Raw genomic sequence first — 22,952 nt, forward strand, 5'->3', positions numbered from 1 at the left:
GACAGGGAAAGGATGGTAGGACCATGGTGTACAAAGGCTGTTGAAAATCCAGTCAAGAAGAAAAGAAAAGCTTATGAAAGGTTCAAAAAACTAGGTAATGATAGAGATCCAGAAGATTATAAAGCTAGCAGGAAGGAGTTTAAGATTGAAATTAGGAGAGCCAGAAGAGGCCGTGAGAAGGCCTTGGCAAGCAGGATTAAGGAAAACCCCAAGGCATTCTACAAGTATGTGAAGAGCAAGAGGATAAGATGAGAGAGAATAGGACCAATCAAGTGTGACAGTGGAAAAGTGCATATGGATCCGGAGGAGATAGCAGAGGTACTTAATGAATACTTTGCTTCAGTATTCACTACATAAAAGGACCTTGGTGATTGTAGGGATGACTTACAGTGGACTGAAAAGGTTGAGCATATAGACATTAAGAAAGAGGATGTGTTCGAACTTTTGGAAAGCATCAAGTTGGGTAAGTCATTGGGACCGGACGAGATATACCCCAGGCTATTGTGGGAGGCGAGGGAGAAGATTGCTGAGCCTCTGGCAATGATCTTTGCATCATCAATGGGGAAGGGAGAGGTTCTGGAAGATTGGAGGGTTGTGGATGTTGTCCCCTTATTCAAGAAAGGGAGTAGAGAAGCCCAGGAAATTATACACCAGTGAATCTTAATTCAGTGGTTGGTTGGTTGATGGAGAAGATCCTGAGAGGCAGGATTTATGAACACTTGGAGAGGCATAACATGATTAGGAATAGTCAGCATAACTTTGTCAAAGGCAGATCATGCCTTATGAGCCTGATTGAATTTTTTGACGTTGTGACTAAACGTATTGATGAAGGTAGAGCAGTAGATGTAGTGTATATGGATTTCAGCAAGGCATTTGATAAGGTACCCCATGCAAGGCTTATTGAGAAAGTAAGGAGGCAAGGGATCCAAGGGGACCTTGCTTTGTGGATCCAGAACTGGCTTGCCCACAGAAGGCAAACAGTGGTTGTAGATGGGTCATATTCTGCATGGAGGTCGGTGATCAGTGGTGTGCCTCAGGGACCCCTTCTCTTCCTGATTTTTATAAATGACCTGGATGAGGAAGTGGAGGGATGGGTTAGTAAATTTGCTGATGACACAAAGTTTGGGGGTGTTGTGGATTGTGTGGAGGTCTGTCAGAGGTTACAGTGGGATATCGATAGGATGCAAAACTGGGCTGAGAAGTGGCAGATGAAATTCAACCCAGATAAGTGTGAAGTGGTTCATTTTGGTAGGTCAGATATGATGGCAGAATATAGCATTAATGGTAAGACTCTTGGCAGTGTGGAGGATCAGAGGAATCTTGGGGTCCGAGTCCATAGGACACTCAAAGCTGCTGCGCAGGTTGACTCTGTGGTTCAGAAGGCATTGGCCTTCAATGGCGGTGGGATTGAATTTAAGAGCCGAGAAGTAACGTTGCAGCTATATAGGACTCTGGTCAGACCCCACATGTGCTCATTTCTGGTCACCTCACTACAGGAAGGATGTGGAAACTGTAGAAAGGGTGCAGAGGAGATTTACAAGGATGTTGCCTGGATTAGGGAACATGCCTTAATGAGAAAAGCTTGAATGAACTTGGCCTTTCTCATTGGAGCAAAGGAGGATGAGAGATGACCTGATAGAGGTGTATAAGATAATGAGTGGCATTGATCACGTGGATAGTCAGAGGCCTTTTCCCAGGGCTGAAATGACTAACACAAGAGAGCACAGTTTTAAGGTGCTTGGAAATAGGTACAGAGGAGATGTCAGGGGTAAGTCGTTTTTTTTTTAAAAAGCAAAAAGTAAGTGCGTGGAATGGGGTACTGGCGACGGTGGTGGAGGCAGATATGATAGCGTCTTTTGACTCCCGGATAGATACATGGAGCTTCGAAAAATATTCCACTATGGGTAACCCGAGGTAATTTCTAAAGTAAGTACATGTTCGGCCACGGGATCGCGGGCCGAAAGGCCTGCATTGTGCTGAGGGTTTTCTATGTTTCGATGTTATGGGGAGAAGCTGGGGAATGGGGTTGAGGAGGGGATAAAAGGATCAACCATGATTGGCGGAGCAGACTCAATGGGCCAAACAGCCTAATTCTGTTCCTCTGTCTTATGGTCTTATAGTCTTATGATACAAAGATAGGTGGAAGGGCAAGCGGTGTTGAGGGAGCAGAGAAGCTACAGAAGGATAAATTAGGGGAATAGGCAAAGAAATGGCAGATGGAATATAATGAAGGGAAGTGTATGATGATGCATTTTGGTAGAAGAAATAAAAGCATACCCTATTTTCTAAATGGGAGAAAATTTTAAAAATCTGAGGTGCAAAGGGACTTGGAAGTACTTGTGCAGGATTCCCTAAAGGTTAATTTGCAGGTTGAGTCGCTGGTGAGGAAGGCAAATGCAACGTTACCATTCATTTTGAGAGAACTAGAATACAAAAGCAAAGATGTAATGTTGAGGCTTCACTTGGATTACTGTGAACAGTTTTGGGCTCCTTATCTTAAGAGAGAGTGTGCTTACATTGGAGAGGATTCAAAGGAGGTTCACAAAAATGATTCTGGGATTCTGGGAAAGGTTTATCATATGAGGAGTGTTTGATGTTCTGGGCATATACTCACTGGAATTTAGAAGAGTGAGAGGAGATTTTATTGAAACCTATTGATTGTTGAAAGGCCTCGATAGAGTGGATGTGGAGAGGATGTTTCCTACGGTGGAGGAGTCTAAGACCAGAGGACATAGCTTCAGTATGATGTTCATTTTGAACGGAGATGAGGAGGAATTTTTTTAGCCAGAGTGGTGAGTATGTGGAATTAATTGCCACAGGTGGCTGTGGAGGCCAAGTCTTTGGGTATATTTAAGGAAGCGGTTGATAGATTCTTGATTGTTCAGTGCATGAAGGGATATGGGGTGAAGGCAGGAGATTGGGGCTGAGAGCGAAATGGATCAGCCGTGATGAAATGGCAAAGCATACTCGATGGGGCATATGGTCGAATTCTGCTCCTATATTCTATGGTCTATTTGTTTTTTTTCTATATTCTTTGCCCTTTTTTCACTACTTTATTTAATTTTTATATATTTCTGATTGTAATTCAGAGAGGAGGAGAAGATGGCGGCACAATGCAGCACGCAGCGGCTACTCCAGTGATGAATATCTGTAATCTGTCAAGTAGGATGGCGTGCACAATCCTGATTTGATGGAGACGGACGTGAGAGCATGGAGGAACATCTGGAGAAACTTCTGAAATGCCTGTTTCGCTGCCGCTGCTACTGTGTGATCCAGAATCTCCGGAGGGGAAGGCCCTGGGTCCTCGGCTTTGCTTGTTGCTCGACGGCCAGGGCAGGGTCGAAGCGCTCGGCAGAGATGGTGCTCGGTGGTCGGTGTCGGAGGCTCGAAGTTTTCAGACGGACTCAGAGTTGGCTGTGGTCAGGTGCTTCCAGGGTGCTGCATCGGCAAGTTTGCGGTGCTGGAGCTTCATGGGAGGGAGAGTTTCTCCCTTCTACCATCTGCGTGAGATGATAGGCTATCAGGACTTTGAGACTTTTTTTTTACCATGCCCATGGTCTGCTCTTTATCAAATTACAGTATTGCTTTGCACTGTTGTAACTATATGTTATAATTATGTAGTTTTTGTCAGTTTTAGTCTTGGTCTGTCCTGTGTTTCTGTGATATCATACTGGAGGAACATTGTATCATTTCTTAATGCATGCATTTCTAAATGACAATAAACGAGGACTGAGTGTCCTCATAATCTAAATCTAATTTATTATTATGTATTGCAACGTACTGCCTCAAAACAACAAATTTCACAACATATGCCAGTGATATTAAACTTGATTCTGATTTTGATTCTGAATACCTGAATAAGGAAACTCTTCTTGAGATTGTTTCAATCTCCTTCGTTCTCTGGCAGATAATGGTCGATCCTAAAGGGTATAAAAAAAATAAGATTTTAAATTGTATTTAAATAACTATAATTGTATACCGTTTCTACGGTTTATTATGTTACACATCTCGTGATGGGCATGATGTAATTGTCTTATGACCATGGGGTGATGTTATGTCACGTGATGGCATGTTCCAAACGATATTTAAACAAAGCCCGCCACTATGACGCAGTTCTCATTTTTATTTTTGCGCAACGTTGTTGTTGCCGGTCAGATATTTGGAGACATTACCGGTTTTGTTTGTTGCACGTTTATTTTTCCCTTACAGTCCAGTATCGGAGAGTGAAGGCATTACCAGAGTTGGGTAAAGTTAATGTCCTTCAGCGTCTTGGGAATGATCGACCTTTTTGAATTTGTTCGGGAATTGTGGTTTGCACATTTGAGTTAAACCCTGCAAGGTCAGGAAGGTTTGTGCAGTGGCCACCCTCCAGTCAAAAGGTCGGTTCCTTTATTTCTTCGTGATTCCTTCGGACAAGGCATCTCTCGGCTGTGATCGGCAGATTCGTCATTACTTCAAAGGAATCGTTGTTTCGGGGAAGTCTTTCCTTAATGACTGTATAAATTACATGGACTTTTGACTTTACCACTTTAAGTCTGTGCTTGGATGAGAACTCGTTAAGAACAGTTTATAAGTTTGACTGTTTGTTCGATATGGTCGCCTAACTGTTAACTTCCGGTTAAGTTAATCGTTTGTTTACTTTTCGATGTTTTGAGCAGTGGTTAATAAATTTCATGGTTTGTTTATAACTCTGTCTCAGTTTCATATCTGTTGCTGCTGGTTTATAACAATTAGTCCAATTTTAACATTAAAATTTATAAAATTTTAACAATCAAGTAAACATCAAAGTTATATAATTTAGGAAACATACAGATTTATTTCTTCCAATAGCTTTCAGAATAAAACTAGTGTTTCTCCTTCCTTTTTTAAGATTTGACAATATGAAGTGACAGAACTCAGTTAAATGTAATTCACCCCAAATTTATCTTAAGTGGAATACTTCTTTTTGACTCCGGAGACTCCTGAAGTTAAAAGTCTCACTGCAATTACCTAGGGTAGGCTAGCAATGGATAAATCCCTTGTTGTAATCTATAATACCATTCCCTCCAATTTTTTTAAATAAATAAGTAATCTATCTATTCTATGATAAGTCTGACCTAAAAAGAAATATTTTTATCCATGATAGTTCTTTATCTATCTTTCATAAGTGGTTTAAGTCTAGTTTCCTCACAGAAAATAGAAGTTTGTTTTGGTACTATGCCAGTCATCTAAAGGAGGAATGGCGAAGTTGTCTGGATACACACGAGATCAGCAGTTCCTATTTTAATTTAAACAACAGTTACATTTTTGCAACATACATCAAAGTTGCTGGTGAACGCAGCAGGCCAAGCAGCATCTATAGGAAGAGGTGCAGTCGACGTTTCAGGCCGAGACCCTTCGTCAGGACTAACTGAAGGAAGAGTGAGTAAGGGACTTCCTTCAGTTAGTCCTGACAAAGGGTCTCAGCCTGAAATGTCGACTGCACCTCTTCCTATAGATGCTGCTTGGCCTGCTGCGTTCACCAGCAACTTTGATGTATGTTGCTTGAATTTCCAGCATCTGCAGAATTCCTGTTGTTTGAGTTACATTTTTGGACTGGTTAATTATTTTTACTTGGCTAAATGGAACATCTGTTTACAGACATTTTGACAGATATTATGGAAAATCGGAATCAGAATAAGGAACATGTGAAGCTCCATCCTCCTTTGAGTTGGCGACTAAGACAAAAGCTCTACAAAACATTTTATCAGAGTTGTACTGTTTCTTTTCATGAACTTCAGTTATATTGTATGGTGAAAAAGGCGATTGTCTCAGGGTGGTAGCTTTTCCCTGAAGCAGATTAACACTGTGCTAAATTAGGTATTTCATATTAATACCTAATATGAAATAGGTATTTTAAGAGGCTCCTGGATAGGTATGTGGAGCTTAGAAAAATAGAGGGCTATGGGTAACTCTAGGTAATTTCTAAGGTAAGGACATGTTCGGCACAGCGTTGTGGGCTGAAGGGCCTGTATTGTGCTATAGGTTTTCTATGTTTCTATAAATTATTATTTTAGGTATAAGAAAAATATAGCCTAGGCTATTTTGGTTTGTATATGATTCTAGTCAGAGTAAAACCTGTCTCCTGAACAACATGCCATCATTTGTTCATGAAGAACACAGATAATTATTTTGAGGTAGGCAAATTAAATATTGTCAAATTTACTAATACTTATTGACTAACCTTTTCTGTCTTCCTCAGGAGTTCATTATTGTTCTGCCTGTACTGCTGTGAAACTGAGGGCTCAGATGAGGAACAACGTGGTGAGAAAGGTATAGGGGTTTCTTCAGTTGGTTTTTTGACATTCTCCGAAGAGTCCTCCTAAATTGCAAACAAAATTATGCTAGTACTCAGAAGATGTAAACCAGTTTTTAACAGGGCATAATTGGAACACAGTAATGATTCAATCAAATTGTCTGTGCTCAGTTTACAAAATTCTGCAATAAAGCCCTGAATCGTGTGACATACAAGCTTACAAGCCACCAGTTTCTGCTGAAGCATCTTCCACAACCGTAACAAAAACCTTTCAAATGCTGGAGAGTTTCTAGTCCGCTATGATATGAAAAAATAAAAATTTAGAATTATTCTATTTTGAATAATTGTTCTTGTTATTTCCTGCATGTATCAAAAAGCAAGTATCTGATAGTTCTGCATTCTTTGTGTAAATCTCAAGCCTGAAATCCATTATCTGAATAATCTGTGGTGATACAAGGCATTTTTTTTCGTATACACAGTTTAAGGCACTGCCTAAGGAGAGTTTAAGAAGCATACAGTGGAAGGAAGGTGATTGATGAAGTAGCTGAAGATGGCTGGACCCAGTCCAGGATCCCTTCATTGGTGAGTCCAGTTTTCAAGTCCTGGCGTTTGGGAATCCATCATGGCTGTTCTGGGTGTCGATACAGAAGACTGAAGCACGATAGTCAATTGAAAGTCTGGAAATTGAAGCCTGACGGCTGAAACCCTGAATGTACGAGTCTGAGAGTTCACTGGGGAGGTTGCAGGCTCATTGCCTGTGAGTCCGCTGAAGACCCTCGTGGAAGGGAGGAAAAAGCAACACACATAAAATGCTGGAGAAACTCAGCAGGTCAGGCAACATCTATGGAAAGGAATAAACAGTCGACGTTTTGGGCTGAGACACTTCTTCAGAGGAAGAGGCATATTTTGTTATTGTTTTTCTGTTGCTTGTTTTGTTTAGTTGAGTTTCGTTCATGTTGTTCTGCTGAGATGCCATGTTGGTGCCTGAATGTGTAACAACAGCTGACCACAGCACATCCTTAGGTTGTGTTAGTTGTTAACGCAAACAACAAATTACCGTGTATGTTTCAACGTTCACGTGATAAATAAGTGAATCCGAATATGAATCAATAGAATACCTGCAAAGAACAGGATTTCCAAAGGATTCAGTTGATCTTGAACCGGAAAGTGTCACATTAAAGTACATCATTCACATGAAATGGCAATTCCAACATATCAATGCCTACAGGTGTTAATGAACAAATACAAAATAATTCATTGTCTAGCAGTTTTTTCTGAGTTCTAATATATCTGCTGGTTATTTATTTATTTATACACTGTGGAATAGGCCCTTTTGGCTCTTTGAGCCCCGCTGACCAGTAATCCCCCAATTTAATCTGAGCCTAGTCATGGGACAATTTACAATGAGCAGTTAACCTATCAACCAGTATGTCTTTGGACTGAAACCCAGGCAGTCATGGGGAGAAGATACAAACTCCTTACAGGTAGCAGGGGGAATTGAACCCGGACTGCCTGTTCTGTAAAGTGTTGCACTAACCACTATACTACCATGCCATCCCAATTCCTTATTAATCTTTTAAAACATTAATATTTCTTATTAATGTTTTTAGTACTGAATGTTTAACTAGGTTATTTTTACCAATCCATTTTAGAGAATATAGAAAGACATACCTTAGTTAACAAAGATGTACACTGTAGAAAAATTCAATAAAATAACCCAGAGTTTAGTCCGTGTGTACTTATTAGCATCTCAAGAGCAGGTAATAATACAGAACATAGAACACTGCACAGTACAGCATAGTCCAGGCCCTTTGGCCCATGATGTTGTGCTGCCCTTTTAACCTACTCCAAAATCAATCTAACCCTTCTCTCCCACATTGCCTGCTATTTTTCTTTCATCCACATGCCTAAGACTCTCTTCAACGTTCCGAATGTATCTGCCTCTACCATAACCCCTGCAGAACATTCCACAAACCCACAACTCTCTATGTAAAGAACATCCCTCTGACTACCCAATTTTTCTTCCAATTACTTAAAATTATGTCCTCTCATATTTCAACCCTGAGGAAAAGGCACTGGCTGTCCACTCTATCAATGCCTCCTATCATCTTACACACGATTATTGAGTCACCTCTCAAATTCCTTCGCTCCAGAGCTAGAGAAAAGCCCCAGCTCACTCAGTCTTACCTCATAAACATGCCCTTTAATCCAGACAGTAATTTTAATAAATCCCCTCAGCATGCTCTCTAAAATTTCCACATCCTTCTTATGAGGCAACCAGAACTGAACACAATACTCCAAGTGTGGTCGAACCAGAGTTTTATAGAGTTGCAACATTAACTTGCAGCTCTTGAACTTAATCTAACACACTATACCCTTTCTTAACTACCCTATCCATTTGAACAACTTTGTGGGATCTACAGATGTGGACCACAAGATTGGAGTTTCCTTCTGGCAAACGTGCAGTCTCTGGTGAATAAAATCGATAATCTCAGATCTAGAGTGCTGAATCAGAGGGACATTAGGACCACGTGTGTCCTTTCTTTCACGGAATCCTGATTAACCCCTTCCGTACCAGATGCAGCAATTCAGGATTGACTGGTTTAGCACATACTGTCAGGATAGATCTACAGAGTCTCTCAAAAGCAGAGGTGGAGGAGTATGCCTCATGATCATCTCCTCTTGGTGCACAAATATATTAGTCCTGTCCCAATTCTGCTCACCAGACCTAGAATATCTTGCAATTGAGTGTCATCCATTTTCCTACCACAGGAGATTTCCGTGATCATTTCGGTAGCAGTATACATTCCACCTTAGGCCAATGTCAAGCAGGCTTTAGATGATCTGAGCAATGGGACCAACATGCACGAAACAGCACACCTGAATGCCTTCATGTTTTGGGGGATTTTAACCAGACCAGTCTGAGAAAAAATCACTAAACAATTACCATCAACAGATCACTTACAGTACCAGAGGAAACAACACACTGGACCATTGTTACACCACCATCAAGAATGCCTACTGTGCTATTCCACTCCCTCGCTTCAGGAAGTCCGATCACCTGGCTGTACTTTTACTCCCTGAGTATAGGCAGAGACTGAAGACTGCAGCACCAGTAGTGAGGACCAAGAAGGTTTGGACAAGGGAAGCACAGGAGCACCTACAGGACTGCTTTGAATTGGTGGACTGGACTCTATTCAGGGATTCGTCCTCTAATCTGGATGAGTATGCTGTAGTTGTTACCGACTTCATTAAAACCTGTGCGGATTAGTGTGTGCCTACAAATACTTACTGTGCATTCCCAAACCAAAAGCTATGCATGAACAATGAGGTACGTTGTCTACTGAAGGATAGATCTGTGGCATTCAAGTCTGGTGACCCAGGTTTGTACCAGAAAACCAGGTATGACTTGCGAACGGCTATTTCAAGGGCGAAAAGACAATTTTAAACGAGGTTGGAGGCAACATCAGATGCATGCCAACTCTGGCAAGGTTTGCAAGATATCACTTCCTACAAAGCAAAACCTAGCAGCATGAATGACAGCGATGCTTCACAATCAGGTGAACTCAACGCCTTCTATGCCTGTTTTGAAAGGGAGAATATAACTGCAGCTGTCAAGATCCCTACTGCACCAGGTGACCCTGTGATTTCCGTCTCAGAAGCCGATGTTAGGCCGTCTTTAAAAAGGGTGAACCCTTGCAAGCTGGAAGGCCCTGACAGAATACCTGGTAAGGCTCTGAAGACTTGTGCCAAACAACTGGTGGGAGTATTCAAGGACACTTAAAACCTCTCAATATGGGTGGAAGTTCCCACTTGCTTAAAAAAGGCAATAATTATACCAGTGCCTAAGAAGAATAATGTGAGCTGCCTTAATGATTATCGCCCAGTAGCACTCACATCTAGAGTGATGAAATGTTTTGAAAGGTTGGTCATGACTAGACTGAACTCCTGCCTCAGCAAGGACCTGGACCCACTGCAGTTTGCCTATCGCCACAATAGGCCAACAGCAGACGCAATGTCAATGGCTCTTCACACTGCCTTAGACCACTTGAACAATACAAGTATCTACGTCAGGATGCTGTTTATTGACTATACTTCAGCATTTAATACCATCAATAGGGTATTAGCACTGACGATCAACACTGGTGCACCTCAGGGGTGTGTGCTTAGCCCACTGCTCTACTCTTTCTATACCCATGACTGTATGGCTAGGCATAGCTCAAATACCATCTATAAATTTGCTGATGACACAACCATTGTTGGTAGAATCTCAGGTGGTGACGAGAGGGTGTACAGGAGTGAGATTTGCTAACTAGTGGAATGGTGCCACAGCAACAACCTGGCACTCAGCGTCAGTAAGGAGAAAGAGCTGGTTGTGGACTTCAGGAAGGGTAAGATGAAGGAACACATACCAATCCTCATAGAGGGATCAGAAGTGGAGAGAGTGAACAGTTTCAAGTTCCTGGTTATCAAGATCTCTGAGGACCTAACCTGGTCCCACCATATCGATGCAGCTGAAAAGAAGGCAAGACAGCGACTATACTTTATTAGGAGTTTGAAGAGATTTGGTATGTCAACCAATACACTCAAAAACGTCTATAGATGCACCGTGGAGAGCATTCTGACAGGCTGCATCACTGTTTGATATTGGGGGGGGGAGGGGATTACTGTACAGGACCGAAAGAAGCTGCAGAGTGTCGTAAATTTAGTTGTCTCCATCTTAGGTACTAGCTTACAAAGTACCCAGGACACCTTCAAGGAGTGGTGACTCAGAAAGGCAGCATCTATTATTAAGGACCCCCCTGCACCCAGGGCATGCCCTTTTCTCATTGTGACATCAGCTAGGAGATACAGAAGCCTGAAAGCACACACTCAGTGCTTCAGGAATAGCTTCTTCCCTTCTGCCATCCAATTCCTAAAGGGACATTGAACCCATAAATAAAAAGAACTGAATTGAAAATACACTTGGACTAAGATGTTAACTGTCCTGTGCTATCACCAGTGGGATCATCAGTTGATCTGCCACCTGTCTTCAGGAGTTTCGGCCCGCTTATGATCAAGACTCCCTTGAGGTGATGGGCCAGCAGTGCTAAAGCACAACCTCCCACTGGTGAGCTTAAAAACTTGGCATCTGCCTCTATCAGAATTGTTCATCGTTTCCATCCAACAGATTAGATTAGATTAGATTATGAGGACACTCAGTCCTCATTTATTGTCATTTAGAAATGCATGCATTAAAAAATGATACAATGTTCCTCCAGAAAGATATCACATAAACACAGGACAAACCAAGACTAAAACTGACAAAACTACATAATTATAACATATAGTTACAACAATGCAAAGAAATACCGTAATTTGATAAAGAGCAGACCATGGGCATGGTAAAAAAAAGTCTCAAAGTCCCGATAGCCCCATCATCTCACGCAGACGGTAGAAGGGAGAAACTCTCCCTGCCATGAACTTCCAAGTGCCGCAAACTTGCCAATGCATTGGAAGCACCCGACCGCAGCCGACTCTGAGTCCGTCCGAAAACTTTGAGCCTCCAACCAGCCCTAAGACACTGAGCACCATCTCTGCCGAGCGCTTTGACCCCGCCCTGGCTGCCGAGCAACAGCAAAGCCGAGGACTCGGGGCCTTCCCCTTCAGAGATTCTGGACCACACAGTAGCAGCGGCAGCGAAACAGGCATTTCAGAAGTTTCACCAGATGTTCCTCCGTGCTCTCATGTCTGTCTCCATCCAATCAGGATTGTGCACGGCACCCTACTTGACAGATAGTCTGCTCTTCAGGTGTCTATGCAACTACTGAAGGGTTTGCAAAAGATGGATACACTGTCCGACTATCTGCCCCTCTGGACGTACTTGGTCCACACTCATGATGGTCCTGTCTCTGCTGCCTCAGCTACAGCCCTGCTGGTTGACTTGATCTCTCGACCTTCCACCCTCTGTCTCTGCACTCTGATCTTAATTCTGCATACTTGGAGTGACGTCATCGTTCAGAATGGCAGCTTAAATCAACGGCTCCTCCGGAAAAATGCATATTTTGCCCCGTTAATCCATCAAGTATAAGATCTATCGAAAATATCTCAATTGATAAGGGGGGCAAGAATGGGGAGAAAAAAAGCATCACTGCGGAGCCTATGGAAGACAGAGGTACAGCGCGCAGCTCTCCACGTGCGCGCAGTGGCGAAGCTGACGCTGGGCCTCGTGTAGGCGAAGCGGCAAATATGATAAAGATTCTGGAAGAGATGAGGGAAGTCCAAAAAGATATAAAGCAGCAACTCAATGATATAAAGTCAGAGCTCGCCAACGTCAATCAGAAAATAGTGGTGGCAGAGACTCGAATTGAAAAGGTGGAAGATCACGTGCAAAATGTGGAACAGATACTAAGTAAGACGATAAAAATATTAAATCAACAGGAAAGTAAATTGCTTGACCAGGAGGGAAGATCGCGACAGAAAAATATCAGGATTTACAAATGTATAATGTTCCCGAAGGGGCGGAGGGATTGTCAATGATGGACTTTGTAGACAAACTGCTGTGGGAAGCGCTGGAGATTCCCCAGACTATGGAGACTGAAACTGAGACGGCACATCGTTCGCTTGTCCCGTGGCCTCCTGGAGACAGACAAAGTAAACCGCACGCAATAATACTTAAATTCCTTTGATTCAAGAGCAAGGTGGAGATTCTACGAAGGGCCTGGGGTAAGAAGAGGGTTTTTTGGAACGGGAAGTTAATATACTTCGATCATGATTACCCCCTGGCGGTCCTACAGAAATGGAAGGAATATTCTGAAGCGAAACGAATATTAAAGGAAGAAAAGATTAAATTCCAAACCCCGTACCCTGCTAAACTGAAAGTATTTTACCAAGAAGGGATGCGACTGTACCAGACGATGGAGGAGGCAACTACAGAGGACTGTCCATCAGTGTGGTCAAACCAAGGGAAAGTCTGGCTGAGCAGTTGTCCCGAGCTGCTTGGGAAATAGTAAGAGAACTGAGAAAGCAGGGGACAGGAGCAGGATGAGAGAAGGATATTAGGAAGAGACTGTGAGTTCTCCGAGGGCAGCCCTCACCTCCTCCAGAAGAGCCATATGGTTTGGCTAACTTTAAAAGTGCTGATAAACTAAACGGAAGCAAAAATAGACGGTGATATACCTATCTTGAGAAATACGTGTTATAATGTGGATTTTATATTATTCAATTTTTAAAAATTCATTTATTCATTCCTTTCTTCCCCACCTAAATGAGAATATATACATGGGAGGAATACACAGGGAAATCATCTCTGTGTGATGGACATAGTTTTCTTTACTTACTTTTATAGGTACTGCAACGGGGGCCCTCGACCCACAGATAGGAGGGGCTATCCCCCACGGCTAGACTTTTCTTCTAGCCCAACCCCAGGGTCATCTGGAGACCCCAGCCTTGGAATCACACCTCCGTTACCTTTTTTTAAATTATTCGTGTTTCTTGGCTCTTATTTGTTCAGGGAGTAGATCGATTAAGTTATATTCTGCAAATTTCAATGATATACTAACAGATAAATACACCTGGCTAAGGACAAAGTAAAATTCATTTCTTTTAATGTCAATGGGCTGTTGAATCCAGTCAAGCGCAGGAAAATTCTATCAAAAATGAAAAAGAACAAGCCCAAGTAGTATATTTACAGGAAATTCACACAAGAGATAATGAGCATGGAAAATTAAAGAGAATGGGCTTCACTAATTTGTTTTTCTCCTCATATAAATCAGGACACAGAAGAGGAGTCGCTATTCTCATCTCAAGTAAGCTAAATTTTGAAAAAGTATTCGAAATGGGAGATACGGAGGCAGATATATTCTGGTAAGGGGGAATATAGATGGAAATCCAGTTACTTTATTGAATATATACGCACCCCCAGGAAGTGATACTAGTTTCTTCCAGAAAATTACTAATATTATGGTAACAGAAACAGAAGGTCTCTTGATATGTGGGGGAGACATAAATTTACAATTACAATCAAAGTTAGACTCTTCCAATAGAAAAACTTATGAAACAAAGTCCTTACATAAGGAAGTTAATGCTCTTTTTGAGGATATTGGTCTAATTGTTATATGGAGGGACCTTTTCCCCGATAGAAGGGATTACACTCATTATTCTGCCCCCCCATTCCGTATATACAATAATAGACTATTTCATAACATTTGGAAAAGATACAAAATAATCACCTGTGGAATTGGGACAATAGATGTAAGTGACCATGCACCTATATATTTATCTGTTGATTTTGACCTACAACCAAAGAATACTATTTGGAAACTAAATTCAAGTCTACTCAATGATCCCTATTTTAAGGAACAAATTAAAAAAGAAATTGGTCTTTACTTAGAATTCAATGATAATGGAGAGGTTTCACCTCCCATTCTAAGGGATACTCTGAAGGCTGTCTTAAGAGGGAAAATTATAGCGATATCTTCATATAAGAAAAAAATAAGGAATAGAACATTAGAGGAATTACAAAATACGCTGAAGGAACTTGGAAAAAAAAACACAAATTGAGTTTGGCACAGGATACACTAGAGGAAATTTTAAAAATTAGGAATGAAATTAATAGTTTGGCTACACAAGAAATTAGAAAAAATTTAATGTTTCTGAAACAGACACAATGAAAGTGGATCTAGAACTATGAAAATACTGGCGTGGAAACTGAAAAAAAAGATAGCAGAAAATACAATTCATAGAATAAGGGATCCAAGAACAAAAGTGATAAAAAATAAGTTAGGTGAAAGTCAAGCAGTTTCTGAAGTGTTTTACAAAACTCTATATTCCAAAGTTCCAGGGGGAAGCATAACCCAAATTGACACCTTCCTGAATTCTTTATACAGTTACCCACTTTAAGCAATAGAACGATGATTGCTGACATAACTGAAGCTGAACTAAAAACTGCAATTAGTAGGTTTAAATTAAGCAAGTCACCAGGATCAGATGGATATACGGCAGAGTGGTATAAGGAATTTAGAAGTGAGTTAATTCCTGTTTTGCTCCCCACACTGAACTGGGCTCTAAGAAAGGCGCAAATGCCACCCAGTTGGAAGGAGGCGATAATCTCAGCTACACCGAAAGAAGGCAAGGATAAAATGGAATGTGGGTCATTTGGACCAATATCTGTTCCTAATATGGATTATAGAATATTTACTTCCATCATGGCCAAACGATTAGAAGAGTTTCTATCCACACTGATACATAATGATCAGACAGATTTTATACAACAACGCCAAACACAAGACAATATATGAAGGACAGTTCACATTATGGATCATATTTTAATAAATTAAATTGAAGCAATAGTGATAAGCGTGGACGCTGAAAAGGCATTTGATTCGGTTAAATGGAATTTTCTTTACAGAGTTTTATATAGATTTGGTCTACATGACACAGTTATTAAAACTATACAGGCACTATACGACAATCCAACTGCCAGGATTAAAATCAATGGATATTTATCTAATAGTTTTACCCTAGAAAGGAGCACGAGACAGGGTTGTGCATGGTCTCCGCTACTTTTCGCATTATATCCGGAACCATTAGCTCAATACATCAGACAAAGTGAATATATTAGGGGAATTACTATTAAAGGGACAAAGCATAAATTGGCCTGTTACACGGATGACATTTTGATCTATTTAGGGCAACCAACATACTCTTTACCTAAATTGATGCAATCCTTTGAACAATATGGCCAATTATCAGGATACAAGATCAACATAGATAAAACCCAACTACTTTCATATATCTATAGCCCACCAAGACAAATTGAAAGTAGATATCCTTGGGCATGGCAAACAGAGTCCATCAAATATTTGGACATCATTATGCCAAAAGATCTGGCAAAATTATCAGAATCCAATTATCAGCCTATATATAAAAAAATTAAGGAAGATATAACAAGATGGAACCTAATTTCTTTTCTTGGTCTCAGTTCAAGGATTGAATCTATTAAAATGAATATACTGCCTAGACTAATATATCTCTTTCAGACCCTACCAATAGAGATTAACTAAAATCAATTCAATGAATGGTACAAGATACTATCCAGATATATATGGCAAGGTAAAAGACCTAGGGTTCATCTCAAAACTTTTCACTTAGCCAAGGAAAAGGGGGAATGGGGCCTATCTTCTCTTAGAGATTATTATTTTCCAGCACAGTTGAGAGCCGTGATATGCTGGTGCAACCCATCATATGGCACTCAATGGAAAAACATTGAGGAGAGGATACTCTCCATCCCCATACAGGCAATTTTGGCTGATAACAACCTACAAAGTTACATAAATAATATTGACAACCCATGGGTGAAATGGATTCTTAAAATATGGAAAACTATTATAAAAGAATATAAACTACAGAGCAACATTGCAATTCTTAAATGGTATGCATATGACTCGGATTTGACACAGAATAATCTGGATGCTAGATTTAAGGACTGGACAGCTAAAGGAATAACAGCTATTTGCAATATAATGAAAGAAGAAACACTGTTCAGTTTTGAAATGCTCAAAGAGAAACACTTATTAGAAAAACAAGACTTTTACCGATATTTACAGATGCGACAGTATGTTAATAGGACGGTTAAAAATGTAACCAAGGCAAGTACATGTCTGATAAGAGCTATTTAGAAAAGCATATAATTCTGACAACGATAGTAGAATAATTTCAAGCGTTTATAAGGGTTTGTCAAATCTTAAAACACATTCGACTTCATACATTAAAACAAAATGGCAGATGGAAGGAGGGATAATAATATCTGAGGAAGACTGGACAATAATATGGAGGTATCAATGGAAGTGTATCAGTTCACAGAAATGGAGGGAGTTTGGGTGGAAAAACTTGATAAGATATTTTACTACACCCTCTCAGAAATCCCATTATAATAGTAACTCCCCTGCTTGCTGGAGAAATTGTGGAAATCAAAATGCAAACCATTATCATATTTTCTGGGAACGCCCCATCATCAAAGACTATTGGAGTGGGATACATAATGCCCTACAAAACATCTTTAAATGTGAAATGCCCTTAGAGAGTAAGACCATATATTTTGGGTATATACCTCAAGAATGGTTGAAAAGAGATAAATATTTAATGAATATACTGCTGGTGGCTGGTAAAAAGACCTTTAACAGGAAATGGTTATCTCAGGAGAGCCCAACTTTAAATGTATGGATGGAAATTACATTGGACATTTACAAGATGGAGAAGGTAACAGCATCTGTTAATCAGAAGTTGGAACAATTTTATTCATACTGGAAAAAATGGTTTAACTACATAACACCTCATAGGCCTGATTTTATTCTCACAAGTCAGTGAATAAGACCATAAGACAAAGGAGCAGAAGTCGGCCATTCGGCCCATCGAGTCTGCTCCGCCATTTTATCATGAGCTGATCCATTCTCCCATTTAGTCTCACACCCCCGCCTTCTCTCCATAACCTTTGATGCCCTGGATACTCAGATACTTATCAATCTCTGCCTTAAATACACCCAATGACTTGGCCTCCACTGCCACCTGTAGCAACAAATTCCATAGATTCACCACCCTCTGACTAAAAAAATTTCTTCGCTTTTCTGTTCTGAATGGGCGCCCTTCAATCCTTAAGTCATGCCCTCTCATACTAGACTCCCCCATCATGGGAAACAACTTTGCCACATCCACTCTGTCCATGCCTTTCAACATTCGAAATGTTTCTATGAGGTCTCCCCTCATTCTTCTGAACTCCAAGGAATACAGTCCAAGAGCGGACAAATATTCCTCATATGTTAACTCTCTCATTCCCGGAATCATTCTAGTGAATCTTCTCTGTACCCTCTCCAAGGTCAGCACATCCTTTCTTAAATAAGGAGACCAAAACTGCCCACAGTACTCCAAGTGAGGTCTCACCAGCGCCGTATAGAGCCTTAACATCACATCCCTGCTCCTATACTCTATTCCTCTAGAAATGAATGCTAACATTGCATTCGCCTTCTTCACTACTGACTCAACCCGGAGGTTAACCTTAAGGGTATCCTGTACGAGGACTCCCAAGTCCTGTTGCAACTCAGAACTTTGAATTCTTTCCCCATTTAAATAATAGTCTGCCCACTTCATTTCTTCTGCCAAAATGCATAACCATACACTTTCCAACATTGTATTTCATTTGCCACTTCTTCGCCCATTCTTCCAATCTATCCAAGTCTCTCTGCAGACTCTCTTGTTTCCTCAGCACGACTGGCCCCTCCACCTATCTTCGTATCGTCAGCAAACTTAGCCACAAAGCCATCTATTCCATAATCCAAATCGTTGATGTACAATGTAAAAAGAAGCGGCCCCAACAGAGACCCCTGTGGAACACCACTGGTAACCAGCAGCCAACCAGAATAGGACCCGTCCTGACGAAGGGTCTCGGCCTGAAACGTCGACTGCGCCTCTTCCTATAGATGCTGCTTGGCCTGCTGCGTTCACCAGCAACTTTGATGTATGTTGCTAGGATCCCTTTATTCCCACTCTCTGTTTTCTGCCAAGCAGCCAACGCTCTATCCATGTATGTAACTTTCCCGTAATTCCATGGGCTCTTATCTTGTTAAGTAGCCTCATGTGTGGCACCTTGTCAAAGGCCTTCTGAAAATCCAAATATACAACATCCACCTCATCTCCCTTGTCTAGCCTACTTGTAATTTCCTCGAAAAATTGTAATAGGTTTGTCAGGCAGGATTTTCCTTTAAGGAATCCATGCTGAGTTCTGCCTATCTTGTCATATGCCTCCAGGTACTCTGTAACCTCATCCTTGACAATCGACTCCAACAACTTCCCAATCACCGATGTCAAGCTGACAGGTCTATAATTTCCTTTTTGCTTCCTTGCCCCCTCCTTAAATAGCGGAGTGACATTTGCAATCTCCCAGTCCTCTGGAACCATGCAGAATCTATTGACTTTTGAAAGATCATCGCTAATGCCTCCACAATATCCACAGCTATACTTCCTTCAGAACACGCGGGTGCATTTCATCTGGTCCAGGAGATTTATCTACCTTTAGACTATTCAGCTTCCTGAGTACTTTCTCTGTCGTAATTGCGACTGCGCACACTTCTCTTCCCTGCCACCCTTGAGTGTCCAGTATACTGCTGATGTCTTCCTCAGTGAAGACTGATGCAAAATACTCATTCAGTTCCTCTGTCATCTCCTTATCCCCCATTACAATTTCTCCAGCATCATTTTCTATCGGTCCTATATCTACTCTCACCTGCCTTTTACCCTTTACTTGAAAAAGTTTTTAGTATCCTCTTTGATATTATTTGCTAGCTTCCTTTTATAGTTAATCTTTTCCCTCTTAATGACCTTCTTAGTTTCCTTTTGTAAGGTTTTAAAAACTTCCCAAGCCTCTGTCATCCCACTAATTTTTGCTTCCTTGTACGCCCTCTCCTTTGCTTTAACTTTGGCTTTGACTTCTCTTGTCAACCACGGTTGCATCCTTTTTCCATTCGAAATTTTCTTCTTTTTTGGAATATACCTGTCTTGCACCTTCCTCACTTCTCGCATAAACTCCAGCCACTGCTGCTCTGCCGTCTTTCCCGCCAGTGTCCCTTTCCAGTCAACTTTGGCCAGTTCCTCTCTCATGCCACTGTAATTTCCTTTACTCCACTGAAATACCGACACATCAGATTTCAGCTTCTCTTTTTCAAATTTCACAGTGAATTCAATCATGTTATGATCACTGCCTCCTAAGGGTTCCTTCACCTCAATCTCTCTGTTGTAAAAAAAAATCACTCCCTACTCTGCACAGTTTTCTTCTTTCGATTGTTCTTTCTTTCCTCTCTTGTCTATAAGTGTATACCTCAGATAATTATTATGTGGAGATTTCTGACAAATATGATTATGATATATATGTACAGCATCTGAAATACATCTTACGGAAATGTTTGTTTGATGATGAAATTCAATAAAAAATAAATTACAAAAAAAAAATTCTGCATACTTGGTTAACTTGCGCTCATGGGCTTCATCGATGTTGTCTTCCCAGGAGTTCACTGATTAGATTAGATTAGATTATGATTTCACGCAGTCCTCTTTTATTGTCATTTAGTAATGTATGCATTAAGAAATGATACAATGTTCCTCCAGACTGATATCACAGAAACACAAGACAAACCAAGAGTGAAAAAAACTGACAAAAACCACATAATTATAACATATAGTTACAACAGTGCAAAGCAATACCATAATTTGATAAGAACAGACCATGGGCACGGTAGAAAAGAGTTTCAAAGTCTCTCGAAAGTCCCATCATCTCACGCCGACGGTAGAAGGAAGAGAAACTCTCTTCCTGCCATGAGCTTCCAGTGCCAGAAACTTGCTGATGCAGCACCCTGGACGCACCCGACCACAGTCCGACTCTGAGTCCGTCCGAAAACTTTGAGCCTCTGACCAGCCCTCCGACACCGAGCACCATCTCCGCCGAGTGCTTTGACCCCGGCCCTGGCAACAGGCAATAGGCAAAGTCGAGGGTTTGGGGCCTTCCCCTCTGGAGATTCTTGATCGCACAGTAGCAGTGGCAGCGAAGTGGGCATTTCAGAAGTTTCTCCAGGTGTTCCTCCGTGCTTCTCACGGCTCTCTCCATCAAATCAGGATTGTGCACGGGACCTACTTACAGATACAATATCATTTTGGAGCGGCCGCGCGCCCTGCGTCGCTCTGCCATCTTCTCCTCCCCTCCTGTAACCACTTCTCTACTGGTGTCAGACCATACGATTATATCTGGATGCAAAGGGGTAAAAGCTATTTGCTCCGGGAAACTGCCTTTCCCATCCAGATCGGCCTTGACACACCAATCATTGGCTGAAGGAAGTATGCTTGATCGTGAGCTTGTGCTGTACACCCTTGACTTGGAGCCTTCTTTCACAAACGATATGCAATGTTCTGTGCAGCATGGGGCATGAGATAAGTTGTGCTGCAGTACTCTCTGCTCAACCGCTTCTGTCACAACTTTGAGAACATTGTTATGTCTCCAAGTCTACATGCCGCTGGAAAGATTGACTCTGCATAGAAAAGAAATGCGGAGCGGTTCCATCTGCCACAGAACATTCCAAGATAGATGTCACTGTTCAACGCTGTCCCACCAGGTCTAAGCCCCTTGTTTGGCCAGGCCAGCAGTTTCAGCTAACCTCTTCTCCTCTTCTACCTCTCGTACTTCTTGTGTTACAAGCTCACGGCGCTCCTTACCTGTAGCAGATGACCACCACTTCTGGATTGTCCATCCAAGTCCCTGGCAGCCTAGCTGGGTAGCCCCAACCGTCTCCTTGTGCTTCAATCTAGACTCTGCCTCATCAACTGCTACATGGGCTGACCACTTCCTGTATGATCTCACATCCGGCTGGGTGTTCTTGATGACAAGGTCTTTTGAGTCTTGAAGCATCAAGAATGATCTTACCTTGGCTACATTGACCTCTTCAACAAGGGATTGCACTGGGATGGTAAGTTTGTCTGGCTACTGTGGATTGCGACATTGGTGAGGCTGCTTGGTACCCCAAGCCACTTCTCCACATACTTGTTGATCTTCCGTTCCGTCGCCTCAACATGGGACACTGCCACTTCATAGACAGTTAGTGGCCACATTATCCGTGGCATCAGTCCATACTGCAAGCACAACTTCAACTTGCCAGGCAAGCCACACTTGTTGACAGACATCAGACCTCTGCTGATCTGTTCTCCTGTCTCTTGAACCCTCTTGGTGTCTCTCAGCTCCTCTGTGTACCATCGCCGAGGCTCTTAACTGGTTGGTCCTGAATGGATGGAATCTCCTCTCCACAAAGGATGAAATGACAGTCAACCAGCTTTCCTCTCCTAAGAACAAGGCTCCTTGACTTCTTGGTCTTGAACTTCATTCTCCCCCAATCCATTAGCTCCTCGAGTCTAGATAGTACACTTTCCACTGCCTCCGTGCTAGGATCCAAAAGGGTGAGATCGTTCATGAACGCTCGTATTGCTGGTAACTCCCCTCCGCCATCAAGTGCGACACCTGGTCCCACTGATTTTGCTGCCCTCACAATGACCTCCATGGCTAATAAAAATAATATATATTATTTCCATCTTTGCACAATTTTTAATCTATTCAATATACATATACTGTAATTGATTTTTACCTATTAATTTTTATTTTTCCTTCTATATTATGTATTGCATTGAACTGCTGCTGCTAAGTTAATAGATTTCCTGACACATGCCGGCGATAATAAACCTGATTTTGATTCTGATCCTATTAACCCTATACTCTGCCTTCAAGTTTGACCTTCCAGAATGAATCATTTCACACTTTTTCAGATTGACTCTATCTGGACACACAACTATTGATAATGGAGGCTCAATGATTGATTGCATACGAAGTAATTCACTGACAGAGGTAAAAGATGAGCCATGTTGATTGGCAGAGCTGGCTTAATGGCTGACTGACTGATACTTGCTTTTATCTCTTATGTTCTTTAGGGTCAATATGTTGATTCTCGGAATCTTTGACAAAAATTTCTGATACCTTGCTGTTGTAACTCTACTTCTAACTGAAAAAGCGTGGTTGACTTTTTAAGCTTTTGCTCTATTAATCTTCTTTGATCTGAATTACTATATAAAGCAAACATTAACTGACTGGATGACTGGATAATTCTGAATTGATATC

General features: G+C 41.4%; 1 protein-coding gene across 2 annotated transcripts in view; it reads right to left on the minus strand.

The window, feature by feature from the left end:
- Positions 1-22,952, minus strand: part of nek4 (NIMA-related kinase 4) — a 95,286-nt gene that overhangs the window by 22,964 nt on the left and 49,370 nt on the right. For both annotated transcript variants that reach the window (XM_063067614.1, XM_063067613.1), the window contains 2 exons: positions 6,203-6,340; positions 3,854-3,920 (listed from right to left, as the gene is read on the minus strand). In XM_063067614.1, coding sequence (XP_062923684.1) covers positions 3,854-3,920; positions 6,203-6,340 — 205 coding nt within the window. The remainder of the gene's footprint in view (positions 1-3,853; positions 3,921-6,202; positions 6,341-22,952) is intronic.

The sequence above is a fragment of the Mobula hypostoma genome, chromosome 15 (assembly GCF_963921235.1).
Source record: "Mobula hypostoma chromosome 15, sMobHyp1.1, whole genome shotgun sequence".
Lineage (NCBI taxonomy): Eukaryota > Metazoa > Chordata > Chondrichthyes > Myliobatiformes > Myliobatidae > Mobula > Mobula hypostoma.